The sequence below is a fragment of the Eublepharis macularius genome, chromosome 1, assembly GCF_028583425.1.
Source record: "Eublepharis macularius isolate TG4126 chromosome 1, MPM_Emac_v1.0, whole genome shotgun sequence".
NCBI lineage: Eukaryota > Metazoa > Chordata > Lepidosauria > Squamata > Eublepharidae > Eublepharis > Eublepharis macularius.
The window spans coordinates 221,427,509-221,446,874 of NC_072790.1; the positions used below are offsets into that span (position 1 = coordinate 221,427,509).

Consider the following 19,366-nt stretch of genomic DNA (forward strand, 5'->3'; position numbering starts at 1 on the left):
CATTCAACCATGAAGCTCACTAGATGACCTTAGGTCAATCACTCTTTCTCAATCTAATTATCCTCACAGTTATGACAGTAGAACAGAAGAGGAGAGAACTATGCATGCCACTTGATCTCTTTAGGGGAAGAATATAAAATATGATAAAAACACCTCCTACAGCTGCAGAAGAGACCTGAGCTTGAGAATCAGCACCTCAGTCATCATGACCCACCTAATGGTGACCGCCTATGGCAGGACCTGCAGTTGAACACTTGGGTCCCATAAATTTGTTCGGCTGTTGGTGGCACCTTTCTGTGCCACATGGAACATCAGGGAAAGGTTTCTTGTCCGGAGGAAGGTGCCACCGTGAGTGGGATGGACCCATGAGGTCCAACACCAAGACTGGCTTTTTTAAGGATGGCACTACTAACAACTAAACCAGACTCTTGACAAATCAATGGGAGTTTTGCTATTGACTTGAATGGTATGTGAATTGCATTGTCCAACCACTGCTAGATCACTCCATCAACCCATTGATTACTCAGTTTATCCATCCTTTGGCTTCCAGAGTAGTGTGTGTGTGTTATATACTGTCAAGTTGCCTCCAACCTCTGGCGACCCTATGAAAGAAAGACCTCCAGAATGCCCTATCATTAAAATACTTGTTCAGATCCTGCAAACTGGAGGGCGTGGCTTCTTTTATTGAGTCAAGCCATCTGGTTTTAGGTCTTCCTCTTTTCCTACTGGTAGAAGAATTTATTTATGTAGTGTAGCCTTCCTTCTGCCTTTCTATTATAGACACCTATAACTTTTCCCAAGAAGCCTGTGGGTTAGGAGCTGGCTGTGAGAAAGCCATCCCATTAACTCATCTTGTTACAATCCGACGATGACTGCCTGGAGGAGATAACTTTAATTAATGTCTGGGATGAGCACTCTGTTGTTGATGGAATTGTCTCCTTTTTAAAAATCTGTTCTTATTTTCACCTTGTGTTTCATCTTCCTTTTGTAACAGGAAATGTTTCTTCAGGGGGAAAATGAATCATCGTTGCAGGACCCAAAGTAAAAAAAAAAAGGAGGGGTGTGTGAGAGAGTTTGGAAACACAGCAAGAAATGTGTGTGAATGGGAGTGACTACAAGATCCATAGAAGCAAGTTATGTTGGATGTGGGACTTCTGACCTGAGAATAGGGCAGGCCACATTAATAACATTCGATTTATATACCACCCTTCAGGACAACTTAATGCCCACTCAGAGCGCTTTACAAAGTGTGTTATTATTTTCATCACAATAATCACCCTGTGAGGTGGGTGGGGCTCAGAGAGCTCCAAGAAGCTGTGATTGACTCAAGGTCACCCAGCTGGCTTCAAGTGAAGGAGTGGGGGAATTAAACCCAGTTCTTCAGATCAGAGACCTGCTGCTCTTAACCTGTACTGTGGGAACCATTTTTACAGTTTTATATTTGACCAGAGAGTTTTGCAGTTGGCTTACAATAAACAACCTTGGGGGTTATACCAAGACAAGCTGATTTGGGGGGGTGGGGGTGGAGGAGAGACTGATAGTGCCTGTGTTCAGACATTGCAAGGGCAATTCAACAGAGATCGGGCCTTAACACAGCTTGTTGTCTTGCTTGTGCACCTTCTAGCTCCACCCACCTCCCTTCTCTCTTTGTGCACAAAACTTGAGTAAAAATTTACCTGTTTGATCAAGCTCCCATTCCCCATGTTGTTTACATGGGAGATAAGAATGTGTTTACTTCCCAGAAACTGGAGTTCCAGAGAGCCAGCTTGATGTGCTGGTCTGAATGCTGGACTAGGATGAGGGAAATCAGGTTCATATCCCCACTCGGCTAATAGGCTTGCTAGGTGACCTCAGGTCACTTACTTTCTGCCCAACTAACCCCACAGGACTGCTGCTGTAGGGATGAAGGGGGCAGGGGGAGAGGAAGAATCATGGACACCATCCGGAGATTCTTGGAGAAAAGCTAGGTCAAAAATGTACTAAATTAGGGTTTAACCATAGCTTTTGTGAAGTTTGAAGACAGCTTTTGACCTGTATCCAACCACACAGTTAAGAAAAGTGCCCGTATAGCTTGAGAACGAGGTTAGATACAGGCATTGTTTGAAGACCAGCAGTGCTTTGCTTGCCTGCCTGCTCCTCTCCCATACTAAACATGTATAATTGTTAATAAACACCACCATCAGAGCTTATTATTATTATTATTATTATTATTATTATTAATAATAATAATAATAATAATAAACATTCGATTTATATACTGCCCTTCAGGACAACTTAATGCCCACTCAGAGCGGTTTACAAAGTATGTTATTATTATCCCCACAACAAAACACCCTGTGAGGTGGGTGGGGCTGAGAGAGCTCCAGAGAACCATGACTAGCCCAAGCTTACCCAGCTGGCTTCAAGTGGAGGAGTGGGGAATCAAACCCGGCTCTCCAGATTAGAGTCCCGTGCTCTTAACCTACACCAAACTGGCTCATTATGATAATGAGAAAGTATATAAATAATTTAAGTAATTAATTTCAGGTGGGTAGCCACGTTGGTCTGCAGTAGAAGAGCAAGATTCAAGTCCAGTGACACCCTGAAGACCAACAAGAGTTCCAGGGAATAAACTTTTAGAGAGTTAAACTCTTGTGGTCTCTGATGGAGAACTTTGACTCTCAACAGCTTATACGCTGGAAATCTTGCTGGTCTTTCAGGTGCTACTTGACTTGAGTCTTGCTCATCTTAAGTAACTAAATAAAACAAAGATTGAAAAGACATGATCACTTTTCCCACACTCTCTTTTCACTTGGAAACAATCTCTGCAGAAAGTTGCCTTAAGACTTCCTACCACCCAGAGAAGTGGGAGTGCATGATCTGACAATTTCATACCTTCCCAGTCTAAGCCCTAGCTTTGAATGAGAGTGTAGGGCTAGTTCATTATAGATATTGGAAGCTGAGTGAGTGGGTTAAGGAGGGGCTGTGGTTCAGTGGTAGAACATCTGCTTGGTGAAGGTCCTAGGTTCAGTCCTGGGCATCTCCAGTAAAAAGGATCACATAGTAGGTGATGTGAAAGACCCACCTGGACCTTGGAGAGCCACTGCCAGTCAGAGTAGGCAACATTGATCCCGATAGACCAATGGCCTGGCTCAGTATAAGGTACAGCCTGTGGGGTGGTAGATAGTGCAGAAGTTAGCACAGTAGTGCCATTGACGGTGTGCCGATCACAGTGCGACAGTAGAAATAGAAAACTAATTTATTAATCTTTTCTCTTTTTTTTTCTTTTTGCTATGTACAAGTTTAATGGAGAAATCTTTTGCGTATGAAAACAATTAAAAAGAACAGGGTTTGTGTCTCATTTCCCTTTTTTGATCTTTAACATTTTTGACAGTTAAAAGGATTGGGTCACTGACCCAGCTACATCGGTCATGCGTCTTGTCTGAGCATTGATATCAGGCAGGGCAGAAAGGAGGGGGGCAACGGGCACCTCTTTGGCTCCTTGTCCTGGCTGGCAATTACAAAAAACACACTGTTGAAGATGACAGCCCCGAGACATGGGCTTTGACAAAATATGCATGCCATGGTAGAGAACGAGAGAAAGAGAGGAGGAGGAGGAGGGTGGGAACATTGTAACAAAAATGCACAAACACCATTGTACTGCCATACAAAAGAAGTCAACCCCATTTGGTAAGATAGCCTGGAAGACCCCCTTCCCCACAAAGGTAATTCTTGATTCTGTCCTGATTAAATTTGAGTGCTAAACAAATTGAGGTTATAAAGTTGAACCACAGTCAGACCCAATTTCTAGTGGTCATTAGTTATCTCTAACCATAGTAGCTGAATGCAACCGCCATATACTCAGACAGCCTACTGTTGAATATCTGGCGCTGGGAGGCAGTCGCAGGGCAGGGCTAATACCTTCCTGTCTTGTTTGTGGGGTTCTTAGAGACATCAGGAAAACAGCATGCTGGACTAGATAGGCCTTTGGTCTGACCCAGCACCAGTGTTTGTATTTTCATCATCCCAAGCATAGTTAAGAAGCTCCCACGTGTACAAAAATTGTTCCAGCATCTGGTAAACTAGCACATGAGAGAGGTGCAACTTTGAAACATGAAAGATTTTTTATGTGGGGCAGCATTAAAGAACAGATTCCCCACCTCAGAATCTGAAATGGTACAGTCCAGAAGTCTACCATATTCATCTAATACACCTCCATCTGCAACAATGCGTAGGCTGACTCTTTGATTTATCACATTTACCCCAAAGGAAGACTAGGTTTTTTTCCAAGTGTGCCATCAAGAAAAATACAGGTTTGTCTTACATTCACATACAAGCTATAAGAATGTTAGGGATACTGGGCCCTCACTCCCTGGGAACTGTCTGGGAGTGGTCCCTGGGAGAGGAAAGCTTTGCTGAGACTTTTATGTCACTTCCAGATGAAGATCCAGAAATGACACCATGACATTCTAGAAATTACCCCAAACTTTATGGTAAAGACCATAGAGATTTGGTCAGTTCCTAGAGTGTTACATGGTTTGATGTCAAGGAGGCAGCGGCATTGTTCCCTCCTCATTTCCCTCCTGCTGCTTGCAGGAATGAGGATGGACAACAGAGGGCAGGGATCAGAGTTTTGTGTATATAACTTCTTTTGGAGGGGGCCATCTTCCTTTTGGATAAATACCAGTAAACGGGACACTAGCAAGGTCATTGCACTCTCTTGTGGGACTCTGCACTTGCACTGCATCATGTTCAAACTGGGCTGTTATCTGTACAAAGCATTCCACATAATTGCTTTTCATGGGTAGTGGCCCAGTTTCAAAGAGAGCTGAAAAGTCCACAGGAGAGTTCTTTCATTTCAGCCAGGGTCATGTTTAAATCATGCCTCAGCCTCATTCAGTCCCATCAATCTCACTTTCAAGGAAACGTGTGTAGCACTGGGTTGTAGGAACTGCAAAAAAAATCAAGTCATTTGGATTATTCAGAAGAAGCTCTGGCTTTTTAATTTGATGGCAAGGGTTGGTTGACTGCAATGCATGCAACCAGGAAGGGAGGGCTGGGACCAAGGGTTGACTTTTTTGGTTGTGGCAGATCTGAAACCGATTCACTACATGTTAATGGTATGGGGGGGGGGAATCCAGAGGAAGTCCATCCATCTAGATCTCATTCTGTTCCTTCAGATCATCAGCAAAGCCATCATATTCAACAGATCGTGGGGACATCCCAAGATACTGCTTCAGGAACTCACTGAACCTTTTCTGGTTATGCCACTTCCGGGCCGACTTTCGGACACCGATGAAGCCTCCATACCGTTTCTGAAGCTCTTGCACTGCAGGCTCTGCCACCTGCCCGAATCCAAATGGTCCACTCAGAAAACCACCCAACCTCTTGGGTATCTCAAATTGGTCTTGTAATTCCCCCAGGGGTGCTTGGCTTCCATCGCTGGCGCCTTCTTCTGCCTCCGGTTGGCGGACGAGACCACTGACTTTGGAAACTTGCTTCTCATCTTCTGCCTTGCTCAGATCCACCCGTCTAGTCAGGTCCCCAAGGTGTCTGATGTTGCCCCTACCTCTGAATAGGCTACCATCCCACATCTCCAAGGGCTGATTAGCTGCTGCTTCTAGATTGTCAAGACCCCCTGGCAAAGTGGCCTTCCCAGTTGCTTTGCTGCAGATTCCCCAGGTGGCGCTAGAAAAGAGCTTCCCTTCACATTCCATGACGCAGATCTGTAGAAAGGAAACCACAGTTAAGGGGATTTATCATTACAGGGATATGAGGCTGGAGTAAAATTAATCTTTCCCTTTGAGGAAGAAAGCATAAGAAAGGCCTATTTGAGTGCATTTTCCAGCTTCTGTTTATTTTTTTTCTTTTAAATTAGCAGTGAAAGTAAAAGAAAGAAGGGGGCCAACAGGCCAAACTACAGGTTACTTTTTTGGTGCGTCAGGTTGGGGCTTCCTGGACTCACCTCACTTTCCCTACAGTCACACAGCAGTGGTGGGGAAAGGCATTTTAAAACTTCCCAGGAGGCCATTTCTGCTCGAAACTGCAGCATGGGGGGAGGAGGGGCTCCTGCCTTACCCTCCATGTTATTTCCCCAAGCTGAAACAGCTCTGACAGGAAGTTATTAGTATAATTTTGGAGCTGCGTGTGTTTGGAATACACCATGTGGAGCTCCAAAACTATGCATATAACTCCCTGCAGGGGCTAATGTGGTCTGGAAAAACACCACCATTCCAAGCAGAAATGGGCTCCTGGGGAGTTTGAAAATTCCTTTCCCCACAGCTACTGTGCGACTGCAAGGAAAGAGGGCTGGGTCCAGGCAGGGGTCATTTCATAAAAAAAGAGCGGGAGGAACTCATTAACATAACTCATTAGCATATGAGTGTGTCATTAGCATAACTGATTTGCATATACCACACACCCCTGACATCACCTATCCTGGCTGTTTTGGACCCAATCTTGGCCATTCAGGGCCGAAATTGGGCCCAAAATGGCAAAAAGGGGCTGAAAATGGCTGGAAAAGGGCCCAAAATGTCCAGGATCGGGCTGCTGCTGAGTGGTAGAGTGATCCACCACCAGTCAGAGGCCCGATCCGGGCCGTTTTGGCCCCAATCCAGGCTGAAACGGGCCCAAAATGGCCAAGAGTCAGGTGGGCAGGGCCACCTGACATGTGACCTCTTTGGGGAACTGCCGGAACTGTGTTCCTGTGTGTTCCCCCTAGAAATGAGCCCTGGGTCCAGGGAACCCCAACCCGACTTGCCAAAAAACATAATTTGTAATTTGGCCCTTAGGATCTCTGGCTCAGGAATGACAGAATACTCTTCTGCCTAGAACTTCCTCTCAGGAATGGATCCCCATGTCATGCCATCTCCTTTTCTTCCACTGACATCATCAGTGCAAAAGCTTGTGGGACCCAACCCAATCTACAAACCCATAAAAAACTATCCCTCGGCGTTTGCCCTCTACAAAAGAAACACAGGCAGCATAATTGAACAGTAAAACAAAGCTAATTACACCCCCTCCCAATATTAACAGAAACTCCATGTCTTACAGCCTCCCTAAAAGACACTAAGGATAAATCCATTCATACAGTCTCAGGTGGGCTATTCCAGAGGTCTGCTGCTATTATACACTGTGTAATCTGCCTTGAGTCTAAGCAAGAAAGGCAGACTATAAATAATGTAAATAAATAAATAAAGCCAGTTTGGTGTAGTGGTTAAGAGCAGAGGACTCTAATCTGGAGAACTGGGTTTGATTCCCCTCTCCTCTGCTTGAAGCCAGCTGGGTGACCTTGGGTCAGTCACAGCTCTTCCAGAGCTCTCTCAGCCCCACCCACCTCACAGAGTGATTGTTGTTGTGGGTATAATGATAACATACATTGTAAACCACTCTGAGTGGGTGTTAAGTTACGTACTCCTATGTACCACCTGTGCTCCATGTTGTCTAATGTTAATCCTAGAATTGATTATGTTCAGTTTCAGTATTTTTTCTACTCTGTATTGGATTCTTGCTAATACTATGTCTTTTAAACTTGTATCTATTTACCCTATGGCATTGTTTATGGAAATGTCCTTGATACTGTATTGAAATGTGCTTGATACTGATTGTACTAATCTCATACTGTGTAACCTGCCTTGAGTCTCAGTGAGAAAGGTGGACTATAAAGGAAACAAACAAAAAGACAGACAGACAGACAAGTTGTCCTGAAGGGTGGTATATAAATCGAATGTTGTTATTATTATAAACGGAAGAAAAGGCTGATTTCTGGCAAAACTAGGGGAAGGAATGGGTTGCAGAGAACGCTGGGCAGATCTAAAATTGTACCTGGGCTCATCCCAGGAGAAGCAGTCCCTCAGGTGTGTGAGTCCCAGGTCCTGAAGGGTTCTAAAGGTAATAATCAGCACCTTGAACTGAATCAAGAAGAAAATAGTGAATTGGTGTAATTATTTTAATTGCAAATGTTACGTGTTCATAATGGTTCAACTTGGTCAATAATTGAACAGCTTCATTTTGAACCTATCAGAGATTCTAAGCTATCTTCAAGGACAGCTCTGAATAGAGTGTGTCACAGTAGTCTGTGAGAAGAAATCCCACATTCTGAGGCACAGAAGTTGCTTTAAAAGATGGCTTTAAAGGGAGACTCAACAGATTTATGGGGGATAGGTCCATCATTAACTACTAGCCATGGTGAGTAAAGGGAACCTCCATAAGTCAGAGGCAACAGACCCCTGAATGGTGCTAGGAGGAAGTAACAGGGAGGCCCTTGGGTTCTATACCCTATTCGTTGGCCTTCCAAGGCAATTGATTGTTCACTGTATGAAACAGGAATTCTGGACTAGCTAGATCCCTGGTTTGATCCCGTAGGGCTCGTCTTACATTACGTACCGCTCTGAAGATAGACGGAAGTACAGTTGCCCTTTCTTGGGGGCAGACAGTGCAGAGAGCTAGATCTTTATAGGGTTGAATGTGTTGGCAGAGTGCTTTCCACAGCATTGGCCATGTGAACTGATTAAAGAGTTTAAAAAATGTATTTAGGAACTAACATACTTGATAGTAAAGAGGAAAGACAGAGACAGTATCTATCTAGCTGACTAAGAGATAGAGAGAGTAGTTCCGAGAAGAAGCAGGATATTGCCCTGAGAGTACCTATCTGGTGACAAGACGAGGAAGTGACACTTAACAGAAAGAGAGCTGCTGTCCTCACATTCCTATCTGACTCCCCCTTGCTGCCCTCTGTAGGGTTTTCTTCTCTTTCTCTTTGTACACCAGACATGGGGCCAAACTACAAGTGACAAATGACACAGGTTGGACACTTGTCAGCTTCCCTCAAGTTTTGATGGGAAATGTAGGCAGCTTGGCGGAATGTTCGACAAGTGACAGTTGAAAAGTCCATTGACAGCAGTCGGAGAGCCAAGTTGCAAGACCAGGACGCCTACATTTCCCATCAAAACTTAAGGGAAGCTGACAAGTGTCCAACCTGTGTCATTCATCACTTCTAGCTTGGCCCCTGGTTTCTTCCAATGGAATGTACATGTGCACACGATTAAAACTGCTGGTTCAGAGGATTTTGCTCCAACTCAAATGTAAAAAAACAATTACCCTTAGCAATGTGATTGAAAAGCAAACAGTTTCGCAATCTGAGCATGAAAAAAAGAAGGAGGTTCAAATTGTCTGGCTTTTAATTGCTTCTTGCTGAGAATTCATTTCTTTTTTGTTGAGGAAGAAAGTGAAGCGTGAGCTACATTTACAGTGCAGTCCTAAGGAGAGTTTCGCCAATCTAAGCCCATTGAAATCAGTGGGCTTAGACTGGAGTAACTCTGCTTAGGATTGCACTGTTACTATCTCACAACAGAATTTGGAGGAAGTCAGCAATCCTCTTTCAGTGCCTAATTGTCATAAATTAGCTGGGAATGAGAAGAGATGAACAAGTTTTTTAAAATCCTCCTTTCCACTACCATGAGAATTAAAACAGTGTATAGCTCTTGGGGTCTTCTAGAACAGGAGTAGGCAACCTCCAGCACATGTGCCGGTAGGGGCACATCAGTCTATTCTGCTTGGAACCCAGGACTAGTTCTCTGCCCAAGCAACCAAGACATGGGCAGCACGTGGGGGTCAGCTGTGCTGACAAAGGCAACAAGAATGGCTTACGCTGGTCATCCCCTCTCAGACCTGCATAGCCAGCAGCCAAGTCCAAGGTGAATCCCTGAGCTGCTGGTAGCGCTGCTGGGTTTTGCCTTGCTCTCTTTCTGGCCAAATATACCTCCCCCAATTTGATGGCACACCAACATGTTGCATGTTTTGGGCATTTGGCAAGGATGTCACACCTCCCTTGAACTCAATCGCTCTGTCCCAAGCTATCTGGAATTTTGCCTGGCCTGACTCTGGAATTGCTAATAAAGAGGTATGGTGGAAGAAGCCCTCTGTAAATCTGCTTTGTTGGTCTTTGGAGAGCTCAAAAGAACTTTGAGATGAGGGTTACGTAGGTAAATAGGCAGATTATTACGAAGAAGTCAGAAGTATCGAGTGCTCTCGCTCCCAAAGAGATTGGTAGGGGTGAGGAGCACAGAAATTCCCTGAACATTTAAAATACAGAGCTGTTGAAATAAATATTGCAGACACCCCTTCCGGGCCTTAGAATCAGGAGTGCTGGGCTTTGAGCACTGCTCATGGCAACACCTGCAAATTTGTTGCCACCAGAGAGGCTCATTTGATTTCACGGAAACCTCCACACTTATTATGGGATGCCGTTGTATTACAGCCTAGCCTGTTGTTTCCAAACATTCTCCCCTGAGCTTTTTAGCGTCTTTGACATCAACTGCTACTCAGAAGCAGCTGTTTTCCAGAAAACATCTTGCTAGTTCAAAGTGATGAGATGCTTCTTTAATTCCTAAGTAAGAGGACAGCATTAGGAGCCTGTGACGTTCTGCCTGGTTAATTGGCTACTAAGAATGAATGGGTGGACAATCAAGGTTAGCTCAGAATGCAGGTCGCTGCTACCTGTTAGAGCGGGTGACAGAGGATTTCTCTAAACCAGACAAAGAAAAACAAGTCTGAGCTTTTGCAGCTGGCTAGCAAGCAACCTTGCTGGGGCTGTGCAAAGGGTATTGGCAGAAGTCATTGGGAAGGGGGCAAAGTCTGTTAATTGTAATGGCAGATCACCTGACTGCTTATACAAGGGCATGTGGGATTCAGGCGGCAACTGCCCCCTCCCACAGCCACTCATAGGGCTGTGCTGTTTGTTTGTGGAATAGCAATTTGGGGAGCTCACACCAGCTAGTACCCACCCCGCCATCAGCACTTCTTTTCCCACAAAACTGAACCTGTAAAGCCTGCTTGCGAAAATGGGGGAGGATGAAACAATATTTCCTGGATCATCTTTTGTTCTGTTAGGGTCCAGCAGTTATGGAGCAACAGTTGAGTCAGAAAGACCTGCTTGGCTCGTGTGATTCATCCAGTACGCACGCCCTCCACGTTGTTTCCAGGATGGCCGTTACAAAGATGATTGATCCAGAAAGCGACAGGCTCGCTCTTGCCCCCTCTCTCAACATATTGCTCCTCTCTTGGGCAGCACTGGGCAGCTTGTGGGGAGCCTATTCTTTCTGCAGTGTCCTTGGCAGTCCCTCCAAGGTGGAGCCCATTATGGAAGGAATTTGTCAAATTGCTGGAATGAGGAGGCCGTGCGGCACAGCACGGAGCGGAGAGGCTCTCCAAATGAATCTTAATGACCCATCCACTGCATTACTTAATTGGCCAGGAGAGCTCTTGCCAGCACCGTGCAGAACCTGGCCCAGTTAGCTGAAGCTGATGTTCATTCACTCCTTCGCTTACTCATTCACTCGCTCGTTCATTCAGTCCTGAAGCAAAAGCTGCTTAGAATGATGTTAGGAGGAGGGAAACGTGCATCATCCAAGGTGACAGATCACATACATCTTTGAAAATGTGCGTGACTAACAGTGCAATCCTAAGCAGAGTTACTCCCAGTTTAAGCCCATTGATTTCAATGGGCTTAGACTGGTGTAACTCTGCTTAGGATTGCATTGTAAATCACCTTTCTCTAACACCCAAGATGCTTAGACATAGAAGAAAAACAAAAGAAAATCCCCAGCGACATAAAATATCTGAATCAAGTATTGTATAAAGATATACTGACAGCACAGTCCTAAGCAGAATTACACCCTTCCAAGCCCCCTGACTTCAATGGACTCAGAAACCTGCTTTGGATTGCACTGGGAAATTGCAAGCTAAAATAAGAAGCCTGAGGCGCCCTGTATGGTCTGGGAGTTGCTGATATTGTCACATTGCTGAACCTAAGCAGGCACAGATCTGATCTGTTCCTGAGACTGGAGACCATGGAAGGATGAGATACAAAGACGATAAAGAAATATAGTCCAACTAGCTTGATACCAGTGCTTCGCTATGGTATTTAACTACTTTAAATCCAGTTATAATACTTATGGGTATGTAACATTTTTTGGTTTGTGGTTTTTTTTAGTTGGTTTTGTAGTATAATAGCACCTGAGCTTCCTAAAGGTGTTTGAATAAAACGAAGCATGTTATCCCTGCTCAGGAGTCTTGTACTATATTTCTTCAACTGTCTGCAGTTTCCTTTAATTGATTTTACCTCAGAACACAGAGTTCTACAGCTGACTAATCGGGGGGGGGTGCGAGTAGGCAGGAGCTTTCCAGCCACACAGGAAAGCCAGGCTCCACAGGGAGATTGGCAACCCTAGAGGGGAAGACTGGGAGGTGCATTTTTATCTCAGGATACATTCAATGACTCCCAACAGCAACTGCATACTGTTTAGAATGTTGGGGTGATGACCAATCAGGCTGAATATGCAAATGACCTCATGGAAGAGTGGCTGAGTTGGCAGTTGGCGGGGGCGGGGGCAGCCTGCCAGCAAACAGGGAAGCTGTATCCCTATGGGAAAACACATTTTACCCCTTTTCACCCCCTTAGGGAGTGAATTTTTTCCCTTCTTAGTGAGCCTCTACATCACGAAAAGTATGTTCTCCCCAAATTTCATGTTTCTAGGTCCAGGGGTTTGGGCTGGGCATTGATGAGTCAGTCAGGACACAGATAGATAGATAGATAGATAGATAGATAGATAGATAGATAGATAGATAGATAGATAGATAGATAGATAGATAGATAGATAGATAGATAGATAGATAGATAGATAGATAGATCCCTTCACTTCAAAGAGATGCTCAGACTCTGATTTGGCTAAACTTCTGGGGGAAGGGAATTCACAGCAGTGAGAAACCCACTGCCATCCCAGATAGAGGACAAACCCCATGGCCAACAGGGTACACTCAGTGGCTCTTAGATGTTACAGTGGGTTAAAAGGAAGGAGATGATCTGATTTATTTACTCACAAGGGTATCAAAATTGTTAGGATACTTGCATGCAATCTATAGCATGATCCCCAACATAGCCCTCATGGGTGCTACCATGCCCACAAATATGTTTTCTTATCCTCTGCTGGGAGCACTGATTTGGAAAAAAAACCTGCCTCCATCATAGCAGGATGCTTGACATTCAACCTTCCAATATTTTGTGATTGGTCCCAGCCCCAATGGCAGCCATTTAAGGGTGGGCCATGCTTCTCCAGTGGCAACTATTTTGTGATGGTGCCCCCTCAGTGCTCATATGGTTTAGTTTCCATGTTGTTTAATAAATTGTGCCAAATTGCTTATGTTTTGTTTTAGTTCTGTATTCAGATTTATGTCCATTTTCAAATTCATGCAATCTATACCCTGGTGGTAGAGAGTGCCATCAAGTCATAGCTGACTTATGGCAACCCCTGGGTTTCATGGTAAAAGACTAACAGAGGTGGTTTGCCATTGCCTGCCTCTGCAGCCCTGGCTTTCATTGGAGGTCTCCCATCCATTTACTAACCATGGTTGACTCTGCTTAGCAGCTAAGAGCTGATGAAATATTGCTTGCCTGGGCTATTCAGGTCAGGACAATCTCTGTCTATTGTATTGTTCATTAAATGTCCTAGTGTCATGTCTGTCACCCATCCATGCCATTATTTTCAACTGATGTGTTGCTATGAACCATTGTTCTATGCTGTGTCTTGATATCATATTGCTGATGCCACAACTTGCCTTGTATTCACAGGCCTGCTGTACCCAGAATGTCTTATCTCTTGTGCTTTGAAGCTCAGTGTCTCTGACCTTGCAAACCTGCTAGTTCTCAGGGGGAAGAAGAATACCGTGTTTCATCCTTAATCTATTGCCTCTTTTATGTCTAGACTAAACCTGTAAACTATTTAGGGAGTTCTCAGGACTGCTTCGCGCTAAAAGTTATGTCTTCCTGTTGGGAGGGGGGATGAGGACTTGGGACATAGATGAACCGTAGTTTTACAGATCTTGTTATTCCTGTCAACTTCTGATCAATCTGTGGACATATCTATGAACATGATTTGATTCCTTGAATAAAGTCTTTTCAACCAAGACCATGGAGTGTTTGCTGTAAGGGTACAGGGATCTATCTGCCTGTCATCCATAGACCTGACACCTAGCCATTGATTTATTGACTTATACTGTATAATCCACCTTCAGTCTCAGTGAGAAAGGCTCAACAAACACACAAACAAACACACACACACACACAAACAAAATGCTCACAAAATTCCAAAAGCGCTCACAAGTTCAACAAACCTGGGAATCCCTGATCTAAACATCTGACGTTTGGTATACCCTGGCTGATAATACTATTCAAGCAGTGCTATCCTAAAGAGATTCTATTGGGCTTAGAAGGGTATAACATCTGCTTAGGGTGGCATGGAATCTCTTCTTTGTTCAGTGGGTTTACTGGAAAAAAATGTGGCTATGTTCATTTCCAAAGCAGATCATGTGGCAACATGACCTTGATGAATGCATGTGGATACTGCAACGAGCTGCCTATTGGGCTCCATTCAGTAGGGGAAAAAGAGGAAGGGAAAGGGGTGGGAAATCAATACACCTCCAAATGGGAAAGAGCAGACAGAATAAGAGAAGAAACGTCCCTCGCAATTGTGATCAATAGAAGAGGAAGAAAAGGTGTGATAAAGATAATGTCGTTTGTGTCCCTCTCTTTATCTCTATTCATTCATGGTTTAGCAGCCACCTCGCTTCCCTGAAAGAAGCCTGAGATCAATTGAAGGTACTTTCAAGCATATCAAGAAGGCTGAAGCATATCAAGGGCTGAAAGGTCCTTGTCTAGAGATAAATAGCCATGGCACTGAGATGGAATGCAGCTGCTGCACTACTGTATTTAATTTATTATTTAGATATTTATACCCCACTTTTATTTAGATATTTATATTGAAATAGTGACCCAGAGTGGCATGCAAAATTGTCGCTCCTCCACCCCCCATCTTATCCTCACAACAAGAAGCCTGAGGGTTAGGATGAGGCTGAGAAAGGGTTACAACTAGCCTGCGGTCAGCCAGCAAACTTCCATGGCAGAGTGGTGATCTGAAACTGGTTTTTTTTTCTCCACATGGTCAGTTTAGAGCGATTCTGATTCCATTCTGCATCTCTCGATCTCCAGATTTCCACACAAGGAAAGGAGGTGTGAGATGCAGAATCGACCTTCCGCTGGCTTTTCCCTGACTTTTTTCCCTGAGCACATAAGGTGACATTTTTTAAGCCGCTGTTGAGTCGCAGCTGATGCATCCTATGTGTGTGCAGAATTCTTTGTCCTTAATTGCGTCTCTTCCCCCCTACCTTTTCCTTTTCCTGGGTGCCACCTGGTGGAAACCACTCTTTCCCTCCCCATTTCTGCACATACATCTTAAATTTTCCTCCCTCTTTGGCATTAGGAATAGCCTGAAACAAGCATGAAGCAACTGAGCATCTATTTCCCTCCTCTTTTTTAAATTAGGGAAGAGTATTGCAATGCTGTGACATTTGTGCATTTTACCCCTTTAAGCACAATGTCTGCTCCGTTCCCTGATGGCAATCCACATTCCCCACTGATCACTTCTTGGGTTTAATTTTTAATTTCCTTTATTTACAACTGGGGCTCAGGTTCACGGTGATTTGGAAATGGGGATGGGGGGACTCATCTCAAGAATCCACCTTCCTCATCCCAGAACATGGTCACAAGATGTGAGGAGGCCAGTGAGAATGCCAGTTTTTGGGACAGTAACATTTGAATATTTTGCTCTGACTGAGAGCCGCGGTTTTGCACCAAGCAGACAATTCAAATCTGCTAGACAGAGCAATCTGCTAGAAACTAGTGGAACAAGTGTGAAAGTACTTTGTAGGTCCCCCCCCCCCAGAACTCCGCAACCAATTGCTTCTGCAGAATTAAAAAATAAAATTGGTGGACACAGGACTGCCCAATCAGCAAATACAGGGACAGGAGAAGGGCGGTGGGGATGGAGGACAGATTACAATGTTACAATGCATGTGTTGAAATTTTAAAAATAAATGACATTGGCTCCAGCCCCCACAAAAGGCGGCTTCAAACAGACACATCTCAACTTGTCAGGAATAAGAAAGCATACACCAAATTGCCTTGAGGTTGTGCAGTGCAAAATGCCAGGAGCCCAAGCCAATTCTGCGCTGATCAACCTGAGTACTCAGAAATAGAGATGGGCACGAACAGGAAAAAAACCCGAACGCGATGTTTGTTGTTCGTTGCCATCCACAAACGGTGATTCATGAACAGCAACGAACACGACCTGTTCACGAACATGTTTGTGGTTGGATGTTCACTGGGGCCAGAACAGCCCCCTTGGAACTTAGAGAGCCCATATTTGCAGGGAGTGTTCAGAAGGCTCTCTTCCAGCCATCATCCAAGTTTGATCAAGAAACCTGACCTAAGCAGGCAGCAGGACAGGTAATAACAGTAAAGAATAGCTTGGCCTGGCAGCAGCCCTGGAACCTGAGGGAGGGGGTAGAGCCCTAGCCCAGCACTCCCAGAAACCTGACCAGATGAGGCAGGACAGGCACTAAGAATCACTGTAAGCCCTCAGCCGAGGTGCCCACTGAGCTTGGCCCCAGAGCCTGGCAGCAGCCCTGGAACCTGAGGGGGTAGATCCCTATCCCACCACACACACAAAACAATTCAAGCTCCAATACACTCTACCTGTCTCTCTCTCAAAATGCCACAACAGCTCTCTCCCACTCCACTGTCTGCTGAAATTGAAAGCCAGAGCTGGGAGCATGGTGCTTTATAACCAGAGTTCCCAGAGAGCAAAACAAGAGGTCTGTGGTTGGCAGTCAGAACTGCCTAACAGGGTTTGGAGGGATGAGATTGGTGTTTTCATGGTTACTGAAGACCCCGTCCCTCCTGCTCTTTGCTCCCATGTAACAAATTTGGAGCTTCGCACTTGGATGGAAGACCTGCCTATCAACCTCAATTGGGCTTAGATTGGGGTTTCCAGGGCAACAGTTCAGACAGAGTTCACACAGTCCCTGCCTACGTTGCCAAGGGAATTGATTGAAGGTGCCAGACTGTCTGGCTTTACGAACGGCTGATGAATGTCACGAACAGGGCTTGGAACGAACACGTGTTCGTTTGGAATGGGGCCTCATGAACAGTTTTCTCGTGAACAGCAGAACAGGCTGTTCGTGGCTTTTTGTTTGTTTGTATTGCTGTTCGTGCCCATCTCTACTCAGAAACACCAGCTTAAAGTGTGCAGTGCAGAAAATTCCTGAGTCTCTCAGACACTTTAACCACCATACCATGTTTTCTTCCCCCGCTCTCCCTTCCTTTCTTCCTCCACTTGCTGTCAGGTATTATTATTTTACTTAATTTTCCAAACATACAAAAATACATCCATAAGATATACACTATAATCCTATAATCCTATCAACATAAAATAAAAACTTTATACATACATTTAAGAGGAGCTTACTTAAATCTATCTTTGACATTTCAATTCCATTTAAATATCTCATTCCAGCTTTACCATCTTATTCTATCTTTACCATCTGTCTTCATATCTAATTTTTATCAATGAATAACATTTTTATTATATACCTGATTCTTTCCTTCTATCATTATTAGATTAATTTTATTCTTAGTTTTCCGGTCTAGCCTGATCTCGTCAGATTTCAGAAGCAAAGCAGGGTCAGTACTTGGATGGGCAACCACCAAGGAAGACTCTGCAGAGGAAGGCACTGGCAAACCATCTCTGCTTCTCACTTGCTTTGACAGCCTCTTGCTGGGGCTGCCATAAGTTAGTTGCAAATTGACGGCACTTGTGCACACTCGCATGCGTGCACACACACACACACACGGAGCATGGAGTTACAAGTGGCTCTCCAGGTCATTGGGCCTCTGGGAACTTTCTGAGTAAGTTAAAGTGCCAATCCACCCCTGGTCCCATGCTCTGTGTGTGTGTGCAAGCGCACATGTGCCATCGAGTCTCACCTTGATAGATTGGTATTGTCTACTCTGATTGGAATGGTTCTTCAGGATCTCAGGCTGAGGACTTGCATATCACCTTTCGTACCAGATCCCTTTAACTGGAGGTGCCGGGGATTGAACCTGAGATCTTCTGCAAGCAAAGCAGGTGGCTTCCTACTGAGCCACGACCCCTCCCCTAGGCCATAGCAACAGTGACAATGGATAGAGGCTCCTCTCCTCTCCTTCCCTTCCCTAAGTTCATTGATTCATAAATCTTGAGCAGTGGAAAATACAAGAGAGGCTGCCACTCATGTGCCACTTGCCACTGCAGCCTGGGTCTATGCAGAGCAGCCCATACAGCACTGCCAACTGGCCTGGAGAAAAAATGTCCTCTCCCTTTAACAGAGGCTTCATGGGATGTTATTTAGCAGGTGAAGTCATTTCCCTCCATTCCATGGCAGGCTGTTGCTGTCTATTTGCATACATTAAGCTTCTGTTAAAAGAGAAAGGACATTTCCCCCACTCCAGGTCAGTTGGCAATGCTAGTCACATCCCAGGCTTGCCCCTCTACAGGAACATTTCTTAGTGGGAGGGTTCATAGTATGACAACTCGATAACATATACTCGACTGGAATTAAACTGCCTCTTTAAAGAAAGGATCCAGGCAAAATGGAGGTGGAGCGGCACTAAATAGGTGTGATTAAAAGAGAATTCCACACACACACACCCCGGACAAGAGCTGGGCATGCCTACAAGATTACTTACAAGAAGACTGAAGTCATCCTGATGGCTATACAAGTGTCTGTGGCAATTCAGGCAGTCCCTCCGGCAGTCGCTGAGAGCGTAGGCGAGCAAGCTGAACAACCAGATGCCCCACAGGAGGATCCTCATGGTGTCAGTCTCAAAAAAACTGGAGAAGAAACAGGAACAGAGGGTGAGGGGAGGGATCGATCCCTGCCTGCTGCCACAGACATCTCCAGCACCAGCCCATAAGAACTGAAGGGCAACTCTTTGAAATGATCAGATTTCGTAAAAACAAACACAAACACGCGATATTCTGTTCTGTCTCTTATTTTAGTAATTCAGATTTTTGTTGTTGTTCGGATACTTCAGAAGAAAAAGAAGAACACAGAAGACCAGAACTTACCCTGCTTCCCAGTCTATGCCACTCCAGTAATGAGAAACAGCACAAAACAAAGAAACCTGCCTAAAAGACTTTTGGAACTGACTTTTGATTACTGTTTGCTATTCTTTTTGTTTTATTTCAAAGAAGAGCAGTGTGTTTATGGTTATGGTCCCCCCCCCTCCCGGTCCTCTCAGCGGGAGGTGGGGAACTTGGCACCTACCTTCTCTTCTGTGCCTCTCTTGCACACACTCCTGGGCCCACGCGATGTCATCACTTCTGGGAAGTGGCATCATCTCCTGGGCCACGGCTGCCCCAGGAGTGTTCCTGTGCTTTGTGGGGGGCCTGAATTGGGCCCAGTTTGGACCGAATCGGCCCAGATTTGGCCTGAATTGGCCTGGAATGGGCCA

General features: G+C 44.9%; 1 protein-coding gene across 1 annotated transcript; it reads right to left on the reverse strand.

Annotated features, from left to right (window-relative positions):
• Window positions 1-5,135: 5,135 nt before the first annotated feature.
• PNOC (prepronociceptin) lies at window positions 5,136-18,724 on the reverse strand. The gene is made up of 2 exons (XM_055001912.1): window positions 18,599-18,724; window positions 5,136-5,705 (listed from the first exon to the last, which is right to left on the reverse strand). Exons 1-2 carry the CDS (start codon window positions 18,722-18,724, stop codon window positions 5,136-5,138), a joined length of 696 nt encoding a protein of 231 aa, XP_054857887.1.
• Window positions 18,725-19,366: the final 642 nt, after the last annotated feature.

What these genes read in the sequence shown, in the direction of transcription:
- PNOC (XM_055001912.1), bottom strand. Translation starts at nt 18,724, where the DNA reads ATGAGGATCCTCCTGTGGGGCATCTGGTTGTTCAGCTTGCTCGCCTAC. An exon ending in AGGATGACTTCAGTCTTCTT is followed by an intron (nt 5,706 to 18,598) that starts GTAAGTAATCTT and finishes TCCTTTCTACAG; the next exon opens with ATCTGCGTCATGGAATGTGA.